This window comes from Muscardinus avellanarius (assembly GCF_963383645.1).
Source record: "Muscardinus avellanarius genome assembly, chromosome: 3".
In the NCBI taxonomy this organism is placed as follows: domain Eukaryota; kingdom Metazoa; phylum Chordata; class Mammalia; order Rodentia; family Gliridae; genus Muscardinus; species Muscardinus avellanarius.
Window position 1 is genome coordinate 4,471,907 of NC_137788.1, and position 22,371 is coordinate 4,494,277.

At 51.4% G+C, this 22,371-nt stretch overlaps 1 protein-coding gene across 1 annotated transcript; it reads right to left on the minus strand.

Moving 5' to 3' along the window:
• Nucleotides 1-173: 173 nt before the first annotated feature.
• On the minus strand, nucleotides 174-13,015 carry ICMT (isoprenylcysteine carboxyl methyltransferase; the record flags this gene model as incomplete). Its single annotated transcript, XM_080692174.1, has 5 exons — nucleotides 174-356; nucleotides 4,949-5,166; nucleotides 6,832-7,001; nucleotides 11,344-11,432; nucleotides 12,821-13,015. The coding sequence occupies 5 exons, from the start codon at nucleotides 13,013-13,015 to the stop codon at nucleotides 174-176; spliced, it is 855 nt and encodes a 284-aa protein (XP_080548300.1).
• Nucleotides 13,016-22,371: the final 9,356 nt, after the last annotated feature.

Consider the following 22,371-nt stretch of genomic DNA (forward strand, 5'->3'; position numbering starts at 1 on the left):
CGGTCCTTTGGTCCTAAGGCCTTCTGACCATTTGGTCTTGGGTGACATTCCAGAGGAGGAGTTAGTGACATATAAAATGATTAAGAGAATCCGTCCCGCAGCAGCCGACTGGAAGCAGGTCTGTCCTGGGCTAAGTGGGGCCAGAGACGCTCGGTCCAGCCCGGCCCCGCCCATCATAGCTCCACCTTGACTCCCTGTATGAAAGGCAGGCCGGTGGGCACCCTCTTCTTGTATTCCAGGTATTCCTCTCCAAAAAAGTGGATCAGTGAGATTTCTTCTTCTTCTGTCCGGTCTCGGAAGAAGCGCCACACTGTCAAGGCGTAGACAACTCCGCAGATGGGATTGCACAGCATCACCTGGCACAGGAGCACAGTGAGGGCTGGGTGGCTGCCCCGCCTCTCCCGAGGCCACGGCGTTCTTGCCATGGGCCAGGAAATTTGTGCGCGTGTGGTCCTGAGGGTTGGACCCAGAGTCTGGCACACGCTAGAGGCAAGAGCTCTACCCCAAAGCTGATTATATATATTATATATATCCTCCCACCCCCGGCAGTACTGGGGATTGAACCCAGGGGCATTCTACCTCTGAGCTATATCCCCCGCCTTATTTATTTATTTATTTATTTATTTGGGTCTGGGGATGGAACCCAGAAGCATTTGACCTCCGAGCTACGTCCCCTGTCCTATTTTTTTTTTAAACTCTTTATTTTGAAACAGGGTCTCACTAAGTTGTGGAGGGCCTCACTAAGTAGCTGAGGCTGTCCACGAACCGCGATCCTCCGGTTTCAGCCTCCCAAATGCTGGGATTATAAGCGTGCGCCACCACACCGACTTCTATTTTTTATTCTCTATTTTGAAACAGGGTCTCACTAAGTTGTGAAAGGCCTCACTAAGTAGCTGAGGCTGGCCAAGAACCCGCATTCCTCCTGTCTCAGCCTTCCAAGCACTGGGATTACAAGTGCGTACCACTATGCCCAGCTCCCTTTTTTTTTTTTTTTTGCAGCACTGGGGATGAAACCCAGTGGCACTGCACCACCAAGCTACACCCCCAGCTTTATTTTTTAGTCTTTTAAAAATTTTTTTGAAACAGGGTCACACAGAGTTGTGAAGGGTCTCGCTAAGAAGCTGAGGCTGTCGGTGAACCACAACCTCCGGTCCCTACCTCCCGAATGCTGGGATTAACAAGCAGGCACCACCACACCCGGCCTTATCTTTTTTTTTTGGTGGTACTGGGGTTCTTGGAAACCCTTCTACCTCCAGGCTACACTCCCAGACCTATTTTATATTTTTATTTGAAAACAGGGTCTCTTCAGCCAGAGAGACTGGCTTCAAACCTGCGCGATCCTCCTGTCTCTGTCTCCCAAGCGCGGGGATTACAAGTGTGCGCCACCAAGCCTGGCTTTTTTTTTTTTTTTAATCTTTTTGAGACAGGATCTCACTAAGTTATCCAGGCTGACTTCAAACTTGGGATCCTTCTGCCTCGGCTTCTAGAATAGCTGGAATTACAGGTATACACTACTGTGTCCAGATAGGCATGTTAACCAGCTCCCTGCTGACAAAACTCTGGTGTTACAGCTCAAACGTAGAGAAACAGACCCTTTTTAAGTAGGGCCCGCTTGCCACGGTGGTCTTAGCTATTGATGACTGGGGAGCTGCAGGTTCCAGCTCCCGACCTTTCCACCCTCCTCAGAACTATTTTTTTTTTTTTTGAAGGACTGAACCCAGGAACATTCCACCTTCGAGCTACTACTCTCAGCCCTTTATTTTTTGTTTTGAAATAAGGTCTCACTAGGTTGTTGACAGTCTCAGTATTTGCTGAGGCTGTCTTTGAACCCGCAATCCTTCCATCTCGGCCTCCCAAGTACTGGGATTACAGGTGTGCATCACCATGGCTGGTTTCTCCCTGGAGACTTAAAATACTGAGAGCCAGGACACCATTAACAGAAATCAAACCATTACTTTCATATTAGAACAGTTAGCCAGAGCCGGTGTGGTGGCACACGCATGGGTAATCCTACTACTTGGGAGGCTGAGACAAAAGGGTCACAAGTTCAAGACCAGCCTCAGCAACTTAGCAAGATTCTTAGCAACCCAGTGCAATCCTGTTTCAAAACAAAACAAAGTAAGGTCTGGGGGTATAGCTCAGAGGTAGAGTGCCTCTCAGTTCAATCCACAGTACCACAAAAAATAAAAACAGGGCTGGGGGTATAGTTCAGAGGTAAATGCCCCTGGGTTCAACCCCCAGTACCACTAGAGAAAAGGACAGAAAATAGAGCTGAGCCTGTGGCCTACGCCTGTAACCCAGTACTTGGGAAGCTGAGACAGGAGGATTACAAGTTCATGGCTAGCCTCAGGAACACAGGGAGGCCCTTAGCAACTTAGTGAGACCCTGTTTCAAAATAAAAAAATAAAATAGGACTCTGGGTGCAGCTCAGAGGTAGAATGTCTCTGGGTTCAATCCCAATACCAAAAATAAAAAAATAAGCATGAAAGGAAAGGGGAAAAAAAACTGCCACTGAAGCATGCTGCCCCGGAGCTGCAGCCTCAGTCTCGGCACACACCCGCAATCCCCGCTGCTCAGGAAGCTAAGGCAGAGGATCCCGGTGGGCAGCCAACTCAGCAACGCAGCAGGACACTCCCTCAACATCAAACACGAAAAGGGCGCGGACGCAGCTCAGTGTGGACACAGCCTCCGCACTCAGTCCCCAGGTTCAATCCAGCCCCAGGAACTTAGCATGGTTCTCAGCAACCTAGTGAGACCCCATCTCCAAACAAAAAATAAAAAGGGCTAGGGGTGTAGCTTGGAGGTAGAATGCCTCTAGGTTCAATCTCTAGCATCACAAAAAAACAAATAAATAAATAAATAAAAGGGCTGGAGTGTAGCTCAGAGGAAGAGTGTCCCCGGAATCAATCCCTAGTACGGGGGGGGGGGGGGGGAAGGGGTAAGTATTGTCCCAGGAAAGACATATTCTGTTTATATACATATATATGTGTGCTGGGCACAATGTAAAAATATCCAGTCTAAAAGGTTTGAAAAAAAAGCTGGGCATGGTAGTGCATGCTTGTCATCCCAGCATTCGGGAGGCTGAGACCAGAGGATCGCGGTTCACGGCCAGCCTCAGCTACTTAGTGAGGCCCTTTGCAACTCAGTGAGACCCTGTTTCAAAATAAAGAATAAAAAATAGGGCAGGGGGTGTAGCTCGGAGGTAGAACGCCCCTGGGTTCCATCCCCAGTACTGAAGAAAAAAAAAGAAATACAAAGTTTTACAAAAAATTCTGCATGACCATCTATCTGCCCTATACTGTGGACAGGGGGGGGTCCCACCAGAGGTCTGTGGACAACGTATCCCCAACGCATGACTGGGAGCCCCGAAAGGATTTCCTGAACGATGGTAAATTTCCCAAGTGATAGTCACACTCTCTGGCCAAGTTTTTCTAGGACCAAGAACACAGAATTAAGAGACAGCTATCAAGAAACAGAAATTTGGTCTGTGTCCTGAGACAGAGCAAACCTCCATGGCTTTCATTAACCTAACAAAGGACCTTGGCCTCCTTAAAACCTATTTCTGTCTGGGTACAGTGAGCCACGCCTCTCTCTAATCCCAGGGACTCAGGCTGAGGCAGGAGGACTGCAAGTTCAAGGCCAGCCTCAGCAATTAGGGAGACTCTCGGCAAGCCTAGCAAGACCCTGCTTCAAAACAAAAACTGAGCGGGGCGTGGTGGCGCACGCTTGTCATCCCAGCACTCGGGAGGCTGAGACTGGGGAGGATCGCGGTTCACGGACAGCCTCAGCTACTTAGTGAGGCCCTCTGCAACTCATGAGACCCTGTTTCAAAATAAAGAATAAAAAATAGGGCAGAGGGTGTAGCTTGGAGGTCATATGCCCCTGGGTTCCATCCCCAGTACCGAAGAAAAAAAAGAAAAGGGCCGAGGGTATAGTTCAGAGGTAGAATGCCCCTGGGTTCACTCTCCAGGGACGTGGCCCAGTGGTAGAGCACCCCTGGGTTCAATCCTTAGTATGCCAAAAGCAAAGAGAAAAGGCCTAGTTCTGATAAAAACTCACTAAGCCGCCACACGAGTAGCTGAGGGCTCCCTTAGCCCACCAGGGAGCTCCAAGCTAAGTCAGAAAGGGGGGCACAGGGAAGACGCACAGCTCCAGAGTCACGCAGGTGTGTAACGGCCAGATTGTAGGCATACTATAAAAGCCTTAATGACTAAATTAGTTTGACCTTTTTTCCTTCTTGTAGCACTGGGGATTGAACCCAGGTGCATTCTGCCTCCCAGCTACACCCCCATCCCTATTTTTTGTCGTACAGGAGATTGAAGCTGGGAAATCCTACCTGCGAGCAATATTCCCAGCCCTATTTTATTCTGAACCTGGGTCCTGCTAGGTTGATGAGTCTCGCTACTTGCTGAGGCTGTCCTTGAACATGTGACCCTGCTGTCTCAGCCTCCCAAGTACTAGGGGATTGCAGGTGTGTGCCACCATGCCCCATTATTTGGAAACAGGGTCTTGCTAAGTTGCTGAGACTGGTGATCCTCCAGGCTCAGCCTCCCACGCCCTAGTCCTCTGGACTTCTATTTAGTTAACACTTAAAACATGCCACACATGTCAAAGGAAACCAACAACCTTATGAATGCCCTGAACATGGCTGAATTATGTTTTCAAATGGTAAATTTTATGGTATGCCAATCATGTTTCAATTTTTCAAATGTAAATAAATTAAGCCAGGTGTGGTGGCGCATGCCTGTAAGATCTGTACTTGGGAGGCTGGGACAGGAAGATTGCAAGTTCATGGCCAGCCTCTGCAATTTAGTGAGACCCTGTTTCAAAACTAAAAAATAAATAAAAAGGTCCGGGGGTGTAGGTAGAGTGCTCATGGATTTAATCCCAGTACCATAAAAAGAAAATAAAGCATGAAAGGAAATCAGTCTTATCTCTGAAACTATACCTGGGTTCCAATACTCCAGTAAAACCACCCCACATACGAAGGGTGCCGGAACCAAGCATATACGCCGCTGGTCACCAGGGTGTGAGTGTCTGACTTTTCATTCTGTACCACGTGGTTGAAATTGGAGCCAGCTGTAAACATGGCGGCCTTCCTCAGGCACTCGCCAAAGACCACCATCAGCAGCCCCGTGGCACTGACCCAGGTAATCTGCTTCAGTTCTGCAGAGAGAGACATCGGGAAACAGGGGGTGAAGACACCGGGCTTCTGAGCGTTCCCCTTCACCGTTTAAAACTGACTTATTCCGAGCCGGGTGTGGTGGCACAGGCCGTAATCCTGGAACCTGGGAGGCTGAGACAAGAGCATTCCAGTTTTAAGGACAGCCTCGGCAACCAAGCCAGGCCCTCCACAACTTGGGGAAGTTCTGTTTAAAAAAAATAAATAAATAAAAGCCAGGAGTGGCGGTGCACGGTGCACGTTTGTAATCCGGTCAACTGGTAATCCGGTCAACTGGAGGATCGTGGTTCATGGACAGCCTCAGCTACTAAGTGAGGCCCTCTGCAACTTAATGAGACCCTGTTTCAAAATAAAGGATAAAGCGGGGCGTGGTGGGCGGAGACAGGAGGATCGCGCAGGTTCGAAGCCAGCCACGCTGGCTTAAGAGACCCTGTTTTCAAATAAAAATATAAAATAGATCTGGGAGTGTAGCCCACTAGCTGGGAGGTAGAAGGGCTTCCAGGAACCCCAGTACCACTAAAAAAAAAAAAAAAAAAAAAAAAACAGGGCAGGGGGTGTAGCTCGGAGGTAGAATGCCCCTGGGTTCCATCCCCAGACCTGCACACACAAAAAATAATAAATAATAAGTAATAAATAAAAAGGTCTGGGAGTGTAGCGCAGAGGTAGAATGCCCCTAGGTTCAATCTTCAATACCAAAAAAAAAGAATAAGCTGGGTACAGTAGCACATATCTGTAATCCTGGCTGCTCAGGAGGCGGAAGCACTAACAAGGCAGGCGAGCAAGAGCCAGTGAGGTTTTTAAAGAGGCCGGGAGCTGGGTGTGGCTGTGCACACCCAGAGCCCTAGTGCCTGGGAGGCAGAGACTGAAAGATCACTTAGCAGGTTTCAGACCTGCCTCGGCAACTTAGCACAACCCTGTTTCACCAGCTTGGAGGTAGAATGCCTCTGGATTCAACCCCTAGTACCAAAAACAAACAAACAAACAAACAAATAAACAGTGGCTGGGGAATGTAGCTAAGCAACAAGCCACTGGTGTCCATCCCCAGTACTGCCCAGGTAAGTAAGTAAAGAAAGAACGATAAGAACACAACACTCGCCCAAGCTCCTGTTCATCTCTTCCCTTTAGAGAGCCAACAAGCCGACTGTGAGGCCAGCCTCCCTTCCTCCCTTCCGGGGAGGACGGCCTCTGGCTCTCGCCCCCCGCCACCTGCTCCTGTCCTCTCGCGGGGACCAAAGCTCAGAAGCGGAGAAGGGGCCAGGTTTCCTGTCTGAATCCCGAGCCACATGCACCATCGGCTGGAGGAAGTTCACTTTCAGAGTGGGCTCCGGATGCAGAGGTTTATGCTCATTAAACCTTCATGTGAAATTTCCCACGTCACCAACGAACAAGACCTACAGCTTCCCTGACTGCGAGGTTAGGATCAGACCATTACGCAAGGTTTAAAGCAAAAGGTCAACATGTCCCCATTCAAAATCCAGAAGCAGAATTCTCAAGCGGAGATTGCCCTTTATAAATAGCTTAGTGAGGACAGAAGGCTGGGGAGGACTGCTCCGGGGAGATTAGACCTGAAAGGTGAACCAATGTCACGGTCCTCGGCCCACGTGGAAGCCACCCTCTCCCCTCCGGGGGGAAAAGTAGGGCACACGAACCTGGCCAAAAGATGTTTTCAAGTGTGAACTCTATCCAAGAAGAGAGAGCAGCCACTGTGTACTCCAGACTGTGATTCAGGAGAAAGGAGTCGAGTGACAGGCTCTTGGGATTATTGACAGCTGTCACTAAGTATTCAGAATAATGGAACAATGACAGTGAGCACACGTACCTATTGAAAAACAAAAACAAAGAAGTAAATTGGGGGCAGGACAGCCGCGTTAGCCATGAGAAATGTACAGATTTGGTTCTGCTGAACTGTCCCTAATTCTTTCATGAGGTCCTGCTGCCCGAATAAACAGAATTTATTCCCTCTGGTTTGTAGAAAGTGGGAGTTTTTTTTGTGTGTGAGTGGTGCTGGGGATGGAACCCAGGGGCATCCTACCTCTGAGCTACACCCCCAGCCTGATTTTTTTCTTTTTTGCAGTAGTGGAGAGAGAAGCCAGGGGCATTTCTACCTCCAAGCTACACCCCTGCCCTCCCTCCCTCTCTGCCCCCTTCTCTCTCTCTCTCTCTCTCTCTCTCCCTCCCTCTCTCTCTCTCTCTCTGGTACTGGGGATGGAACCCAGGGGCATTCTACCTCCAAACTACATCCCCAGCCCTATTTTTTACTCTTTTTTTTTTTTTCTTCGTGGTACTGGGGTTCCTGGAAACCCTTCTACCTCTGGGCTACACTCCCAGACCATTTTTTATATTTTTATTTGGAAACAGGGTCTCTTAAGCCAGTCAGGGAGGCTGGCTTCGAATCAGTGTGATCCTCCTGTCTCTGCCTCCCAAGCGTGGGGATTACAAGCTGTGTGCCACCACTCCAGGCTTACTCTTTATTTTGAAACAGGGTTTCAATGAGTTGCAAAGAGTCTCACTAAGTAACTGAGGCTGGATGAGAACTCGGATACTCCTGTCTCAGCCTCCCAAGAACTGGGATTACGCCGGCTGAAAGTGGAAGTTTTTAAGCAGAGTTATATTTTCAAATATCATAGACAAAAAGAATTCCATACGTAAGGCATTATGAAGCTTTCAGTCCTTTTTTTTTTTTTTTTTTTTGAGGTACTGGGGATGGAACCCAAGGGCATTCTATCTCCAAACTACATCCCAGGCCTATTTTTTACTCTTTTAATTTTGAAACAGGGTCTCACTGAGTTGCAGAGGGCCTCACTAAGTAGCTGAGGCTGGCCGCAAACCTCGATCCTCCTGTGTCAGCCTCTCAAATGCTGGGATTACAAGTGTGAGCCATCATGCCACACTCTTCAGTCCTTTTAAAATGACAATACAAGCTGGTAGTGGTGCACACCTGTAAATCCCAGTACTTGAAAGGTTGAAATAGGAGGGTCACACATTTGAAGCCAGCCTCAGCAACTTATTGAGGCCCTTAGCAACTTAGTGGGACTCTGTTTCAAAATAAAAAATAAGAGCTGGGCGTGGTGGTGCATGCTTGTAATCTCAGCATTCAGGAGGCTGAGACCAGTGGATCACTGTGCAAGGACAGCCTCAGCTACTTAGTGAGGCCCTCTGCAACTCAGTGAGACCCTGTTTCAAAAAATAAAAAAAGACTAAAAAATAGGAATGGGGGTGTAGCTCGGAGGTACAATGCTCCTGGGTTCCATACCCAGTACTGCAAAAAAATAAAAATAAAAAACATAAGTACAAGTTGGGTGTGGTAGAGCATGCTTACAATCCCAGCATTTGAAAGGCTGAGACTGGAGTATTGTGGTTCACAGACAGCCTCAGCTACTTAATGAGGCCCTCCGCAACTTAGTAAAATCCTGTCTCAAAATAAAGAAAAGAGCCGGGCGTGGTGGCGCACGCTTGTAATCCCCGCGCTTGGGAGGCTGAGACAGGAGGATCGCGCAGGTTCGAAGCCAGCCTCAGCTACTTAGTGAGGCTCTCAGCAACTTAGTGAGACCCTGTTTCAAATATATAGATGGTCTGGGAGTATAGCCCAGAGGTAGAAAGCCTCTGGGTTCCACCCCCAGTACCACCAAAAAAAAAAAAAAAGAAAGAAAAGAAAAAAAAACTAGCCGGGTGAGGTGGCACATGCTTGTAATCCCCATGCTTAAGAGGCTGAGACAAGAGGATCGCACAAGTTCGAAGCCAGCCTCAGCTACTGAGTGAGGCTCTCAGTAACTTAGTGGGACCCTGTTTCCAAATAAAATACAAAATAGGTCTGGGAGTATAGCCTAGAGGTAAAAAGCCCCTGGGTTCCACCCCAGGTACTACCAAAAATTTTAAAATAAAAAATAGGGCAGGGGGTGTAGCTCGGAGGTCAAATGCCCCAGACCGCAAAAATAAAATAAAATAAAAGTAAAAATATAAAAAACAAAATAAAATAGGGCTAGGGGTGTAGCTCAGAGGTAGAATGCTTCTGGGTTTAATACCTAGCACCACAAACAAATAAACAGAACAACAATATGCGGTTTTTCTGCATGTGTCTGGTACTAGGAATTGAACACAGGCGCATTCTACCTCTGAGATACACCCTTGGCCCCTTTTATTTTGAAACAGGGTTTCCCTAGGTTACTAAAAGTCTCCCTAAATTGCTGAGGCTGGCTTTAAACCTGTGATCCTCCTTTCTTAGCCTCCCAAGTATTGGGGATTACTACAGGAATGTGCTATCCACTCGGCTTTTTTTGTGTGTGTTGTGGAGTACTGGGGATTGAACCCAGGGACATTCTACCTGAGCTATAACCCAGCCCTATTTTATATCTTTATTTTGAAACAGGGTTTTGCTAAATTGCCTGGGATGTCCTTGAACCTGCAATCTTTTATTTCAGCCTCCCAAGTACCAAGATTACAGGTAGTCACCATGCCTGGCTGAGAATACACATTTTTTTTTGTGTGTGTGGTACTGGGGACAGAACCCAGGGGCATTCTACCTCCGAGCTATACCCCCTGCACTATTTTTTATTCTTTATTTTGAAACCGGGTCTCACTGAGTTGCAAAGGGCCTAAGTAGCTGAGGCTGGCTGCAAAACGCGATCCTCCAGGTCTCAGCCTCCCGAATGCTGGGATTATAAGCGTGCATCACCACGCCCGGCGAGAATACACATTTTATTTATTTATTATTATCTTTTGGTGGCACTGGGGTTCCTGGAAGCCCTTCTACCTCCGGGCTACACTCCCAGACCTACTTTTACATTTTTATTTGGAAACAGGGTCTCCTAAGCCAGCGTGTGTGGCTGGCTTCGAACCTGCGCGATCCTCCTGTCTCTGCCTCCCAAGCGCTGGGAATACAAGCGTGCGCCACCACACGCCACTAAAATACACATTTTAAAAGAGAAAAAGGGGATCCAGGCGTGGTGGCACACCTTTGTAATCTCAGTGCTCGGGAAGCTGAGGCAGAAGGAACACAGATTAGAAGCCAGCCTTAGCTACCTAGTGAGACCCTGCTTCAAAATAAAACAGGCTGGGGTGTAGCTCAGGGACAGAATGCCCCTGGGTTCCTAGTATCACACAAAGAAAAAGGAAAAGAAAAAAAGGGCCCCAGGCTGGGTAGTAGCACCTGTAATCCAACCAACCAGAGAGGCTGAGGTCGGAGGGATGCAGATTCCAGGCCAGCCTGAGCAACTTAGTGAGATCTTGTCTCAAAATAAAAAAGGCCAGCTGGGCGTGGTGGCGCACGCTTGTAATCCCAGCATTCAGGAGGCTGAGACAGGAGGATAGAGGTTCCCGGACAGCCTCAGCTACTTAGTGAGGCCCTTGCAACTCAGTGAGACCCGGTTTCAAAATAAAGAATAAAAAATAGGGCAGGGGGTATAGCTCAGAGGTCAAATGCCCCTGGGTTCCATCCCCAGACCCACCAAAAAAAAAAAAAAAAAAGTGATGTATGAGCCGGGCGTGGTGGCGCACACTTGTGGAAACCAGCTGTGCTGGCTTAGGAGACCCTGTTTCCAAATAAAAAGTAAAAAATAGGTCTGGGAGTGTAGCCCAGAGGTAGAAGGGTTTCCAGGAACCCCAGTACCACCAAAAAAAATAAAAATAAAAAATAAAAAGAGAAGTGATATATGTTGGAACTGAAATTCAATAAAACTAAAATCCCCACAAAGAAGGATTAGATGGCTCAGCATACTGATATCTGAGATAAAGCTTTTCACCTTGAAGCCATGGTTCATGTCCAGGTCAGAGACGTCCTCGCTCAAGGGGCTGAAATCCCGGGGCAGGGAAAACCCTACACCAGCTGTAGGGGACGCGTTAGCTGTGACCTGAGCGAAACTGGAGACCAGGGAGACCAGCTGGAGCCCTGCTCCCCCTGTCATCGAGGACCACATCCCCTTCCAGGGAGGGCTGGTGGTCTTGCTGAGGAGGGGCCCAGGGACACCTGTTTGTCTGCAACAGTATCAACCCACAGGCAGGAGTTTACAGGTCTGAAATGTGGGAATGTAGGTGGAAGACAGGAGGCTCCATTCCCACAGAACCCTCAACAGCCTCCTGCCAGAGATGAGACACTGGAGATGCAATTACTGACCCTCCGCTCTGCCCGACCCCCACTTCACCGACATCCCCAAAGCACTCCTTACCAGCCGAAATGATTCCATGAAGACTGGCTGAAGCTTAGCAGCACGCCGCAGCCAAACACGAAGCCGAGGAAACAAGCCCGGATGGCTATCTGAAACGAATCCCAAAGTACAGTCACCTGCTGTTCTCAAGACCCCGCGGTTTGGAGGTTAAGAGAGTGAAGCAGGGCAGCCTGGGGCATCCCAATCCTGGACCTGCTCCCCTCTGACTGTGTGGCCTGGGGCAAGTGACTGAAGCTCTCTGGCCCTGGGTTTCCCCATCACCGTGGGAGTAACACTAGGGCCCACCTTTTAGGGCTTCAGTGAGGATTCCTCTGGTAAAGCAGCCAAGAGTAACTGATACACAAATTTTGGCCACTGTTATTATTGTTATTACTGTTCAAGGCTGTGGGAAAAGTGTTTAAACCTAGTTCACCGGCGATGCTCCCAACTCAATGACTGGCTCAAACACCGGCTACTCTGCAGGAGCCCTTTGCCAGAGCCGGGGCCTTTGACCTCAGCCTAGGCAACAGGTAAGGCTCCACACCTCAGCTTACATAAAACCCCTGGGTTCATCACTCGCCTCCCCACGTGCATCTGCAGCACGAACCACGATCTGACACCCACAGCCCGGAGAGGCGGGGTCCCTCCCGAGACCTGACTCTCTGCTCCAGGAGCAGGCCCGTGAGAGGCAGCCCCTGACCTCGGGAAGGTGTCCAAGGCACAGTCACTCCGCCCCAGGCCCCTCTGGTCACGACCGGGACCTCCGCCCAGCCCTGACCCCTCCTGCCCAGCCCGACCCGGACCCCCGCCCATACTGACCCTCTTCTTACCCAGCCGGACCCGGAACTCAACCAGCCCTGACCCCTCCTGCCCAGCCTTGACCCTGCCTGCCCAGCCCGACCCGGACCCCCGCCCATACTGACCCTCTTCTTACCCAGCCGGACCCGGAACTCAACCAGCCCTGACCCCTCCTGCCCAGCCTTGACCCTGCCTGCCCAGCCCGACCCGGACCCCCGCCCATACTGACCCTCTTCTTACCCAGCCGGACCCGGAACTCAACCAGCCCTGACCCCTCCTGCCCAGCTCTGACCCCTGCCTGCCCAGCCTTGACCCCGCATGCCCAACCCGACCCGTACCTCGCCAAACCCTGACCACTCCTGCCCAGCCCGACCCGGACCCCGGCCCATCCTGACCCTCTTCTTACCCAGCCCTGACCCCTCCTGCCCAGCCCGACCCGGACCCCGGCCCATCCTGACCCTCTTCTTACCCAGCCCTGACCCCTCCTGCCCAGCCCGACCCAGACCCCGGCCCATCCTGATCCTCTTCTTACCCAGCCCTGACCCCTCCTGCCCAGCCCGACCCAGACCCCGGCCCATCCTGATCCTCTTCTTACCCAGCCGGACCGGAACTCGCCCAGCCCTGCCCCTCCTGCCCAGCCCGCCCCCCGCCCATACTGACCCCTCCGCCCGCCCGCCCGGCCTGGCCGCCCGCCGGGCACCTGGTAGCGCGGCGGCCGGTAGAGCAGCAGCAGCAGCGCGTTGAGCCCGGCCACGTAGAGCGCCAGCCCGGTGCGGCCCTGCAGGCCGGCGCGCGTGAGCAGCGGCAGCGCGAGCACCGAGGCGCCCAGCAGGAAGGTGGCCAGGCTGAGCCGCGCCTCGGAGCCCGGCGGAGCCCGCGCCGCGCAGCCCGCCATGGCGCAGGCGGCCGGCAGCCGGCGGGACGGGCGGCGGCGCCACTGTAGCCGGGGAAACCCGCGGCCGCGCCTGCGCACTGCGCCGCCGCCGCCGCCGCCAGGGCCGTGCCCGGACCGCGCGAGCGCTCGCGAGATCTCGCGAGATCGCCGCCGGCCCCGAATTTGGCGGGAGCGCCCCGCCCCCGGCTCCGGAGGAACAACTTGGGATAAGAAAGGAAGCCGGACACGTGCGCTTGCCGGTAATCCCAGCCCGTGGGAGGCTGAGACGGGAGGAGGACGGATTCCAGGCCAGCCTCAGCAGCTTAGCGAGACCCTGTTACGAAACAAAAAATAAAAAGGGCTGGGGGTGTAGCTCGGAGGGAGAATGCCCCTGGGCTCCATCCCCAGGACCGCAAAATAAATAAATAATAAATAAATAAATAAATAAATAAATAAATAAATAAATAAATAAGGTAGGCCTGGGGGCGTAGCTCGGAGGTAGAATGCCAGTGGGTTCAATCCCCAGTATTGCATAATAAATAAATAAATAAATAATGACCCAGGGTTAAGCCGGGCATGGTGGCGCACGCTTGTCATCCCGGCATTCGGGAGACTGAGACCAGAGGATCGCAGTTCGCGGACAGCCTCAGCTACTTAGTGAGGCCCTCTGCAACTCAGTGAGACCCTGTTCCAAAATAAAGAATAAAAAATAGGGTAGGGGGTGTAGCTCGGAGGTCGAATGCCCCTGGGTTCCAACCCCAGACCCGCAAAAAAAAAAAAGAAAAAAAGAAAAGAAAGCCAGAAAGCCAGGGTTGTCAAATTGCAGCGCCCCACAGAGCAGAGGCCTGGGAATTGGTGTGACTGCCGGGTTAAAGTGGGGGCTCCTATCCTCGTCCTCAGTTTCTCTGGTGTCTCCAGACCCACGACCTCCCCTCTGGGCCACTAGGGGGTGCTCACTGCACCTTCATTCCAGAGAGGGAGCTCGGTCCCCTGGGAAAAGCCACTGGGCTGGGGTGGGGGCCTCCTCTGGCATCTGCTTTCCAAGCTCTTGGGGCCCTGATTTTCCCCCTCGGACTGGCTGTTGTCATTCTGGGGGCACAGAACAACGTGAGACCACAACACTCCTGCGACCATCACAGCCACTGAGACCCTACATCCCTACCCAGGGATGGAACCCAGGGCATTGGACCTCCGAGCTACACCCCCTGCCCTATTTTCTATTCTTTATTTTGAAACAGGGTCTCACTGAGTTGAAAAGGGCATTACTAAGTAGCTGAGGCTGTCCTCCTGTCTCAGCCTCCCGAATGCTGGGATTGCAAGTGTGCGCCACCTTGCCCGGCCCCATTTTATTTTTTATTTGGAAGCAGGGTCTCACTAAATTGCTGAGGCTGGCCTTAAACCTGCAATTCCCCTATTTCAGCTGCCCAAGTACTTAGATTACAGGCATGTGCCATCACACCCAGCTGGAAGGGGGCATTTTAGAAAGTGTTGAATCTTTCAGGACCAGGGGCTCACAGGGTAGGGATGAAGGAGGGCTAAAACTAAGGCAAGTCTCTGCACACCTGGGTAAGCATCTACCCAGAGGAGCTGTCACACAGATCCACACAGACATACAAACAGCAACACGTGCAGGGCTGCTTTCCCACCAAAGCGGTCTACACAAACCCGTTGTAGGGGGTATGATAGCCCTGCAAAAATGAAGAAAGAAAGAAGCAGGGCCCGGTGGTGCATGCTTGTAATCTTAGTACTTGGGAGGATGAAAAAGGATTGCAGGTTTGAGGCTAGCTTCAGCAATTTAGCAAGATCCTGTTTCAAAATAAAAAGGGCTGAGCCAGGCGTGGTGGCACAAGATTATAATCCCAGCATTTGGGAGTTGAGACAGTCGGACTGTGGTTCGTGGCCAGCCTCAGCTACTTAGGCTCTTTGCAACTCAGTGAGACCCTGTGTCAAAATAAAGAATTTAAAAATAGAGCTGGGGATGTAGCTTGGAGGTAGAATTCCTTGGGTTCCATCCTCAGTACTGTAGATAGATAGATAGATGATAGATAGATAGATAGATAGATAGATAGATAGATAGATAGGGCTGGGAGCTGGGCATCGTGGCACATGTTTGTAATCCCAGCATTGGGGAAGCTGACACAGGAGGATCATGGTTCATGGCCAGCCTCAGGTACTTAGTGAGGCCCTTTGCAACTCGGTGAGACTGTTTGAAAATAAAGAAGAAAAAAATAGGGCTGGGGGTGTAGCTTGGAGGTAGAATCCCCCTGGGTTCCATCCCTGGTACTGCAAAAAAATATATATAATAATAATAGTAAATAAATAAAGCTTATAGGTCCTTAGGTTCAATCCCCAGTACTGTAATGTGTGTGTGTATACATACATACATACATACATATATGTGTATATTTATACATACACGATAGATGATAGATAAAAACGGGGGGGGGGCAGCACTAGAATGATGCCTTCCTTGCAAATAAGCATTTGAATGTGTTTTGTTCTTAAGGCTCCCAGGCAAGCACAAAGAGAGCCCATTCTCAAACAGTAGAGGCCCTCTGCAGCCCTCCCCAACTCCCTCCCAATCCTGCCTCCTGCCACAAGCTAAGGTGGCTTTCTTCCCTGGGCCCAAGTGGGGATCCCTCTTGATTTAGACAGCTCTAAGGACCACCTTGATGGTTCCTGTTAAACCACAGGCTGAGATGAAATTAGACCTCTGTTTCTTTTTTCCTTTTTCTTTTTCCTGTTTTGTACTAGGCATTGAACCCAGGGTCATTCTACCCCTTAGCTACATCCCCCAGCCCTTTTCATTTTTTATTTTGAAACATGGTCTCACTAAATTAGTGTGTGCTGGCCTCCAATATGTGATCGTCCCATCTCAGCCTCCCAAGTACTGGGGTCACAGGCATGCACTACCACACCCTGGTAGGCTTCTGTTTCTTCACACAGGGTTGTTTTATTGAGCAAGAGAGAGGAAGGGAGGGAGGGTGGTCCAGAGCGAGCAGGAAGCAGGTGCACTTGTGCGGCCAGGCCGTCTTGCCGCACAGAGGTGGACACTCAGCTCTTCACCCCACACGTGAGCCTCCCGGGATGCAAGTTTGCTCCTGCCCTGAGTTACTCAAGCCCGAAACCACTAGGAAGACGAGGTCAGGAGCTCTCCTTCCCCTCCCCCTCTGATGGGGCCAGGACAGCCATCTTGACAGAGCCGGTCTCCTTAGCACCTAGTCATTCGTGAGCCCTGCACTGTCCGGCGTCCACGTGGAGGCCGGGAGGGCAGCCGGGAGGGGCTTGTCCAGCGTGGCTACAGCTCTCCCTAGGAGACAGCCCTGCTTCTCAAAACAGTTTTCTTTCTGCTCCTCTGGCCGTTCCAGGCTGGAGGCTTGAAAGCCCCTTGTCTCTAGTCTGGAAGCAACGCAATGAGGTGTGATTTATCAGCACATCAGCCTGAAGTGCGTGCCCGTCATAGGTGACAAAGGAACCGGGTAAATATTTAAAGATTAGAGCCGGCTGGGGGGGGGGGGCAAAAGGCAGGGACAATGAGGGTCTCTTTGGGCACACTGTCCCTGAGCGCCAGCCAGGTCAGCACCATGCACTCTCTGGACTCCCGGCCTTTGTCCCCGGAAGGGCCCTCGGCTGCTGGCTATTGAGTCCCATAACAGCAAGAGAGAGTTAAACAATCGCAGCCTCTCCAGCCCATCTGGGGACAATGGGCTGAGTCAGCTCAGGGCTTTAGCTGTGTCCCAGAAGTTAATTACATGGGGGCAATCACTTCATTCTCTTTTCTTTTTCTTTTCTTTCTTTTCTTTTTTTTTTTTTTTTTTTTTTTTTTTTTTTGTGGTACTAGGGATTGAACCCAGTGGCATTCTACCTCCCAGCTACAACCCCAGTCTCCTTTTTTTGATGTACTAGGGATGGAACCCAGGGGCATTGTACCTCCAACCTACACCCTCAGACCTATTTTTATTTTATTTATTATTTATTTATTTATTTATTTATTTTGCAGCTCTGGGGATGGAACCCAGGGGCATTTGACCTCCGAGCTACACCTCCTGCCCTGTTTTTTTTTTTTTTTTTAATTATTCTTTATTTTGAAACAGGGTTTCACTAAGTTGCAGAGGGCCTCACTAAGTAGCTAAGGCTGTCCACGAACCGTGATCCTCTCTGGTCTCAGCCTCCCGAATGCTGGGATTATAAGCATGCACCACCACGCCCGGCTTAGTCTTTTTATTTTTGAAACAGGGTCTCACTGAGTTGAGAAGGGCCTCGCTAAGTAGCTGAGGCTATCTATGAACCGTGATCCCGGTCTCAGTGTTCTGAATGCTGGGATTACGAGCATTCTCCACCACGTCCAGCTTGTTCTTTATTTTATTTTATTTTATTTTATTTTATTTTATTTTTTTGAGGCTCTGGGTTAGAGATCCAGGGACATTCGACCTCCAAACTACACCCCCTGCCCTATTTTTTATTCTTTATTTTGAAACAGGGTCTCACTAAGTTGTGCAGGGCCTCACTAAGTAATGAGGCTGTCCACGAACCGTGATTCTCCTGTCTCAGCCTCCCAAATGCTGGGATTACAAGCGTGCGCCACCACGCCCGCCCCCAGCTCTTTTTATTTTATTTCTTTTGTTTTTGTTTTGAAACACGGTCTTGCTAGGGAGCTGAGAGTCTGCCCAAGTTGCTGAGGCTGTTCTCAAACTTGTGATTCTCCTTCCTCAGCCTCCCAAGTACGGGGATTACAGGTGTATGCCTCCGTGATACTTTGAAGTGCATCTGTGAAGAACAGCAGATTCTCTCTCCAGGTACCTGCACCCACAGTAGCTGGTGGCCTGCAAGAACTCACCTGTTGCTGCTGTTTAAATACCTGGAAGCTGGGCGTGGTGGCGCACGCTTGTAATCCCCGTGCTTGGGAGGCTGAGACAGGAGGATCGCACGGGTTCGAAGCCAGCCTCAGCTACTTAGTGAGGCTCTCAGAAACTTAGTGAGACCCTGTTTCCAAATAAAATATAAAAAAGGTCTGGGAGTATAGCCCGGAGGTAGAAAGCCTCTGGGTTCCACCCCCAGTACCACCAAAAAAATAATAATAATAAATAAATAAATACCTGGAAATTGCCGGGCGTGGTGGCGCACCCTTGTAATCCCAGTACTTGGCAGGCTGAGACAAGGTTCATGGCCAACCTCAGCTATGTGGTGAGGCCCTCCACAAAGACCCTGTTTCAAAATAAAGGATAAAAACAGGGCTGGGGTATAGCTCAGAGGTAGAATGCCCCTCGGTTTGATCCCCATTATTGTAAAAAAAAAAAAAAAAAAAAAAAAAGAATAAAACAACCAAAAGCCAACGAAACAAACAAACAAAAAACTCCAACAACAACCAGAAAAAAAAAAAAAAAAAACATCTGGAAGTAACCAGGTGTGGTGGTACACACCTGTAATTCCAGTACTTGGGAGGCTGAGACAGGAAGATTGCGGCCCGTCTCAGCAACTTAGTGAGACCCTATTTCTCTCTCTCTCTTTTTTTTTTTTTTTTTTTTTTTTTTTTGTGGTTCTGGATGGACCAGTGGCATTCAACCTCTGATCTACACCCCTGCCCTATTTTTAATTCTTTATTTTTGAAACAGGGTCTACTAAGTTGTGGAGGGCCTAACTAAGTAGCTGAGGCTATCCACAAACTGTGATCCTCTGGTCTCAGCCTCCCGAATACTGGGATTACAAGTGTACACCACCATGCCTGGCATGAGACTTTATTTTAAATAAAAAAATAAAATTGGGCTGGAGGTGTAGCTCGGAGGTAGAATGCCTCTGGGTTCCATCCCCAGAGCCACAATCCATCCATCTATCCATACCTGGAAGTGCAGGAAGGGTCTCCCACCCATGGCCACGGGCTGCAGGGGCTCTCCCCTGGTACGGGAGGTGGGACGTCTGGTGAGGCTCATGTCTTGGGCGTGCAAGCCCCACTCCACCTTCTCTCCACACCTGACTCAATGGCCTTTCTTTTGCCAAAGTCAAGAAAATCAAGTGGGGGTGAGACAAGGGGTCTGGTGAATCCTGGGGAATTCTAGAGGAGCGTTCTTCCTTGGATGAGCAGGGGCCTGGGCTTCTCCTCCAACTCCTCCTGGACCTGTGCTCCTTTCCTGGCACCTCGGGGACCCCAGTGCTAAAGATGGAAGGGAGTCGGTGGCCTACATCCTGACTTGCGTAAGCCCGGTTTCTAAGTTGGTCCATGACCTTCCCAGCAGCCGGAGTGCTGTGTCTGGCTCGCTCCCAGAGAGGACGGGAGAACAGCTGCTGCCTCGGCTCCCCACCTCCAAAACACCTCTCCTGTCTCCTCTCTCCTTTGGAGTCTGCTGGGGGTCCCTGGGGGTGTAGGTAGGAGGACCAGGAGCAGGACTCGCAAACATAGTGGTGAGGAGGAATCTGAGTCCTTAGCCTGGATCTCTAGGACAAGGCTCCCTAGAAACCTATCTGCCAGCCTCTCCAGTGACCTTGCTAGAGGTAAAGACTATTTTTTTCTTTTTTTTGCGGTGCTGGGGATGGAACCCAGGGGCATTCTACCTCCGAGACCCACCCCCCATCTCTATTTTTTATTCTTTATTTTGAAACAGGGTCTCACTGAGTTGCAGAGGGCCTCACTAAGTAGCTGAGGCTGTTCGTGAACCACGATCCTTCTGTCTCAGCCTCCCAAACACTGGGATTATAAGCGTGCACCACCATGTCCCGCCTCTAAAGACTGGGTTTTAATTTATCCCAGAAGGGGCTGGGATTGGGTCCTAAAGTGGAGGTGACAGGAAAGAAGCTGTCTCAGAGCCCCTGGCCTTGATTCTGCACGACCCTCAGCCGGCTTGAGAGAGTGATGTAAGACAGAAGAAACAGGTAGAAGGGAGACAGATGGGGAGAAGAGGAAAATACAACTTTGATATAAAAACTCAGAAGCTGGGCATAGTGGTATATGCTTTTAATCCCAGCATTTGGGAGGCTGAGATGGGAGGATTGCAGTTTAAGGACAGCCTCAGCTACTACTTAGTGAGGCCCTTTTGCAACTCAGTGAGACCCTATTTCAAAATATAGAATAAAAAAATAGGGCTGGGGGTGTAGCTTGGAGGTAGAGTGCCCCTGGGTTCCATCCCCAATGCCAATCCCCCCCCAAAAAAAAAGACACTTTCCAGCTTATCTGTCAATCAGCTATTGAGGACCCCGATCGGCCGGAAGACCCGAAGGTTGATGAGACCAAGACCAGCAGCAGGTGCTCGGGGCTGAGGACTCAGATTGTCCTCACACACCTCCTGTAGCCCACCCTTCACCAAAGACCCCCGGGGAAGAGAACCCTGAGCTTCCAACATGCCTTCCTGCATATTCTCTCTCTCTCTCTCTCTCTCTCTCTCTCTCTCCTTTCTTTCATTCTTTGTTGTTTTTTTTTTTTTTTGCAGTACTGAGGTGCAATACAGATGCTGCACAGGGGAGTGAGGCAGAGGGGGAGGTGCCTGGGAGGAGGAGGGGGCCTGAGCAGGACCGACTGGGAATCCGTCCGGACCCCATAGCAGGTTTTCTGTCACACAATCAAAGCATACTTTTGGGGGCGGGCACTGGGGATTGAACCCAGGAGGCAATTTTCTGTTGGGGGTACACCCCCAGCCCCGTTTTATTTTTGGAGATGTGTGTGTGTGTGTGTGTGTGTGTGTGTGTGTGTGTGTGTGGTACTGGGGATGGAACCTTCTATCTCTGGTCTACACTCCCAGACCTATTTTATATTTTATTTGGAAATAGGGTCTCACTAAGTAGCTGAGGCTGGTTTCAAACCAGTGTGATCCTCCCGTCTCAGCCTCCCAAGCACTGGGGTTAAAAGCGTGCTCCGCACCTCACCTGGCTCTGTGGTTGTTTTAAAAGGAGTTAACTTTTTTCTTTCCTTTTCTGTGGTCTTGGAGATGGAACCCAGGAGGCATTTTCCCGCTGGGCAACACCCCCAGCCTGGTTGTGTGTGTGTGTGTGTGTGTGTGTGTGTGTGTGTGTGTGTGGTACTGGGGGTGGAGCCCAGGGGCCTCCTACCTCCGGGCTACACTCCCAGACCCATTTTATACTTTATTTGGAAACAGGGTCTCACTAAGTAGCTGAGGCTGGCTTCGAACCCGTGCGATCCTCCTGTCTCAGCCTCCCAAGCGCGGGGATTACAAGCGTGCACCAACCACCACGCCCGGCTATTTTCAGATTTTTTTATTTATTTTATTTTTGAAACAGGGTCTTACTGTATTGCAGAGGGCCGGGTAGCTTGGGCCGCGCACGCACCAGCGATCCTCCGGCGTCAGCCTCCCAAGCTGCCCACGTGCGCGGCCCCTCCCTGCGCCCTGGGGCGGCGGGGGCGCCGGGCCCCTTATGGCGGCCTCGGCTGGCCGAAGCCCCGGCGGCGCTTACAGCCCGACCGCAATTAGAAGACAAATTGCCGCGGCCCGGCCGGCGGCGCGCGGCTCGGTGCAGAGGCCCCAGCTGGAGGCCCGAGGGGCGGCCGCACAAAGCCTTTAACACTCGGCCGCCCCCTTTGTGCCCGCCCGCCCCGCGGCGCCTTTGTAGCCCGCCGCCCGGGGGCGCAGGGGCCGGCGGAGGGGGCGCCGCCCGGGCTGAAGCTTCAAAGCCGCCCGGCGCGTGCCAGCAGCGCCGCCGACCCGGTCCGGCCCAGCCCGGCCCTGCGCCGCCCGAGCCCCCCAACTGCTGCGGCCGCAGCTGGGCCTGGACGTGGGGGGCTCTGGGCCTGGAAGTGGGGGGCGGGCGCGATTCTCCACGCTCCCCCCCGAGCCTGGGAACCCGCCAGGCCCGTTTACGGCCCGCGCCCCGGGCGGGCGGGAAGTGCCCGGGCCAGAGGGCTGGGGGCACTGGAGGCCGCTGTCCCCGCCCCACACCCAGGCCTTGCAAAGGCCGATTGTCCATTCCTCCTCGGCCACGGGACGTTAGTGCTTAACTCTGTGTGTGTGTGTGTGTGCGTGCGTGTGTGTGTGTGTGCGTGTGTGTGTGTATCGCTGGGGGTGGAACCCAGGGGCATTCTACCTCCGGGCTGCCCTCCCAGCCCTATTTTGTAATTTATTTGGAAACAGGGTTCCACTAAGTTGCTGAGAGCCTCACTCAGAGGCTGAGGCTGGCTTCAAACCCGCGGGGTCCTCCTGTGGCAGCCGACCAAGTGCTGGGATTACAAGTGCGCGCCACCACGCCTGGCTTAGCGCCCAAGTTTTGCAGGTTTGTCCTCAGCCTCCCAAGTCGCCCTGGGGGATGAGCTCCGTGGGAAAGCCCCCTTTTTAAGCCACAAACCGAAGGACGGGAGAGTCCAATAAAGGGAGGTTGGAAGCCGCAACTTGCCTGAAGGTCAGAGCTAACTAGAACCCAGCCTCCCGGGGGCCAGATGG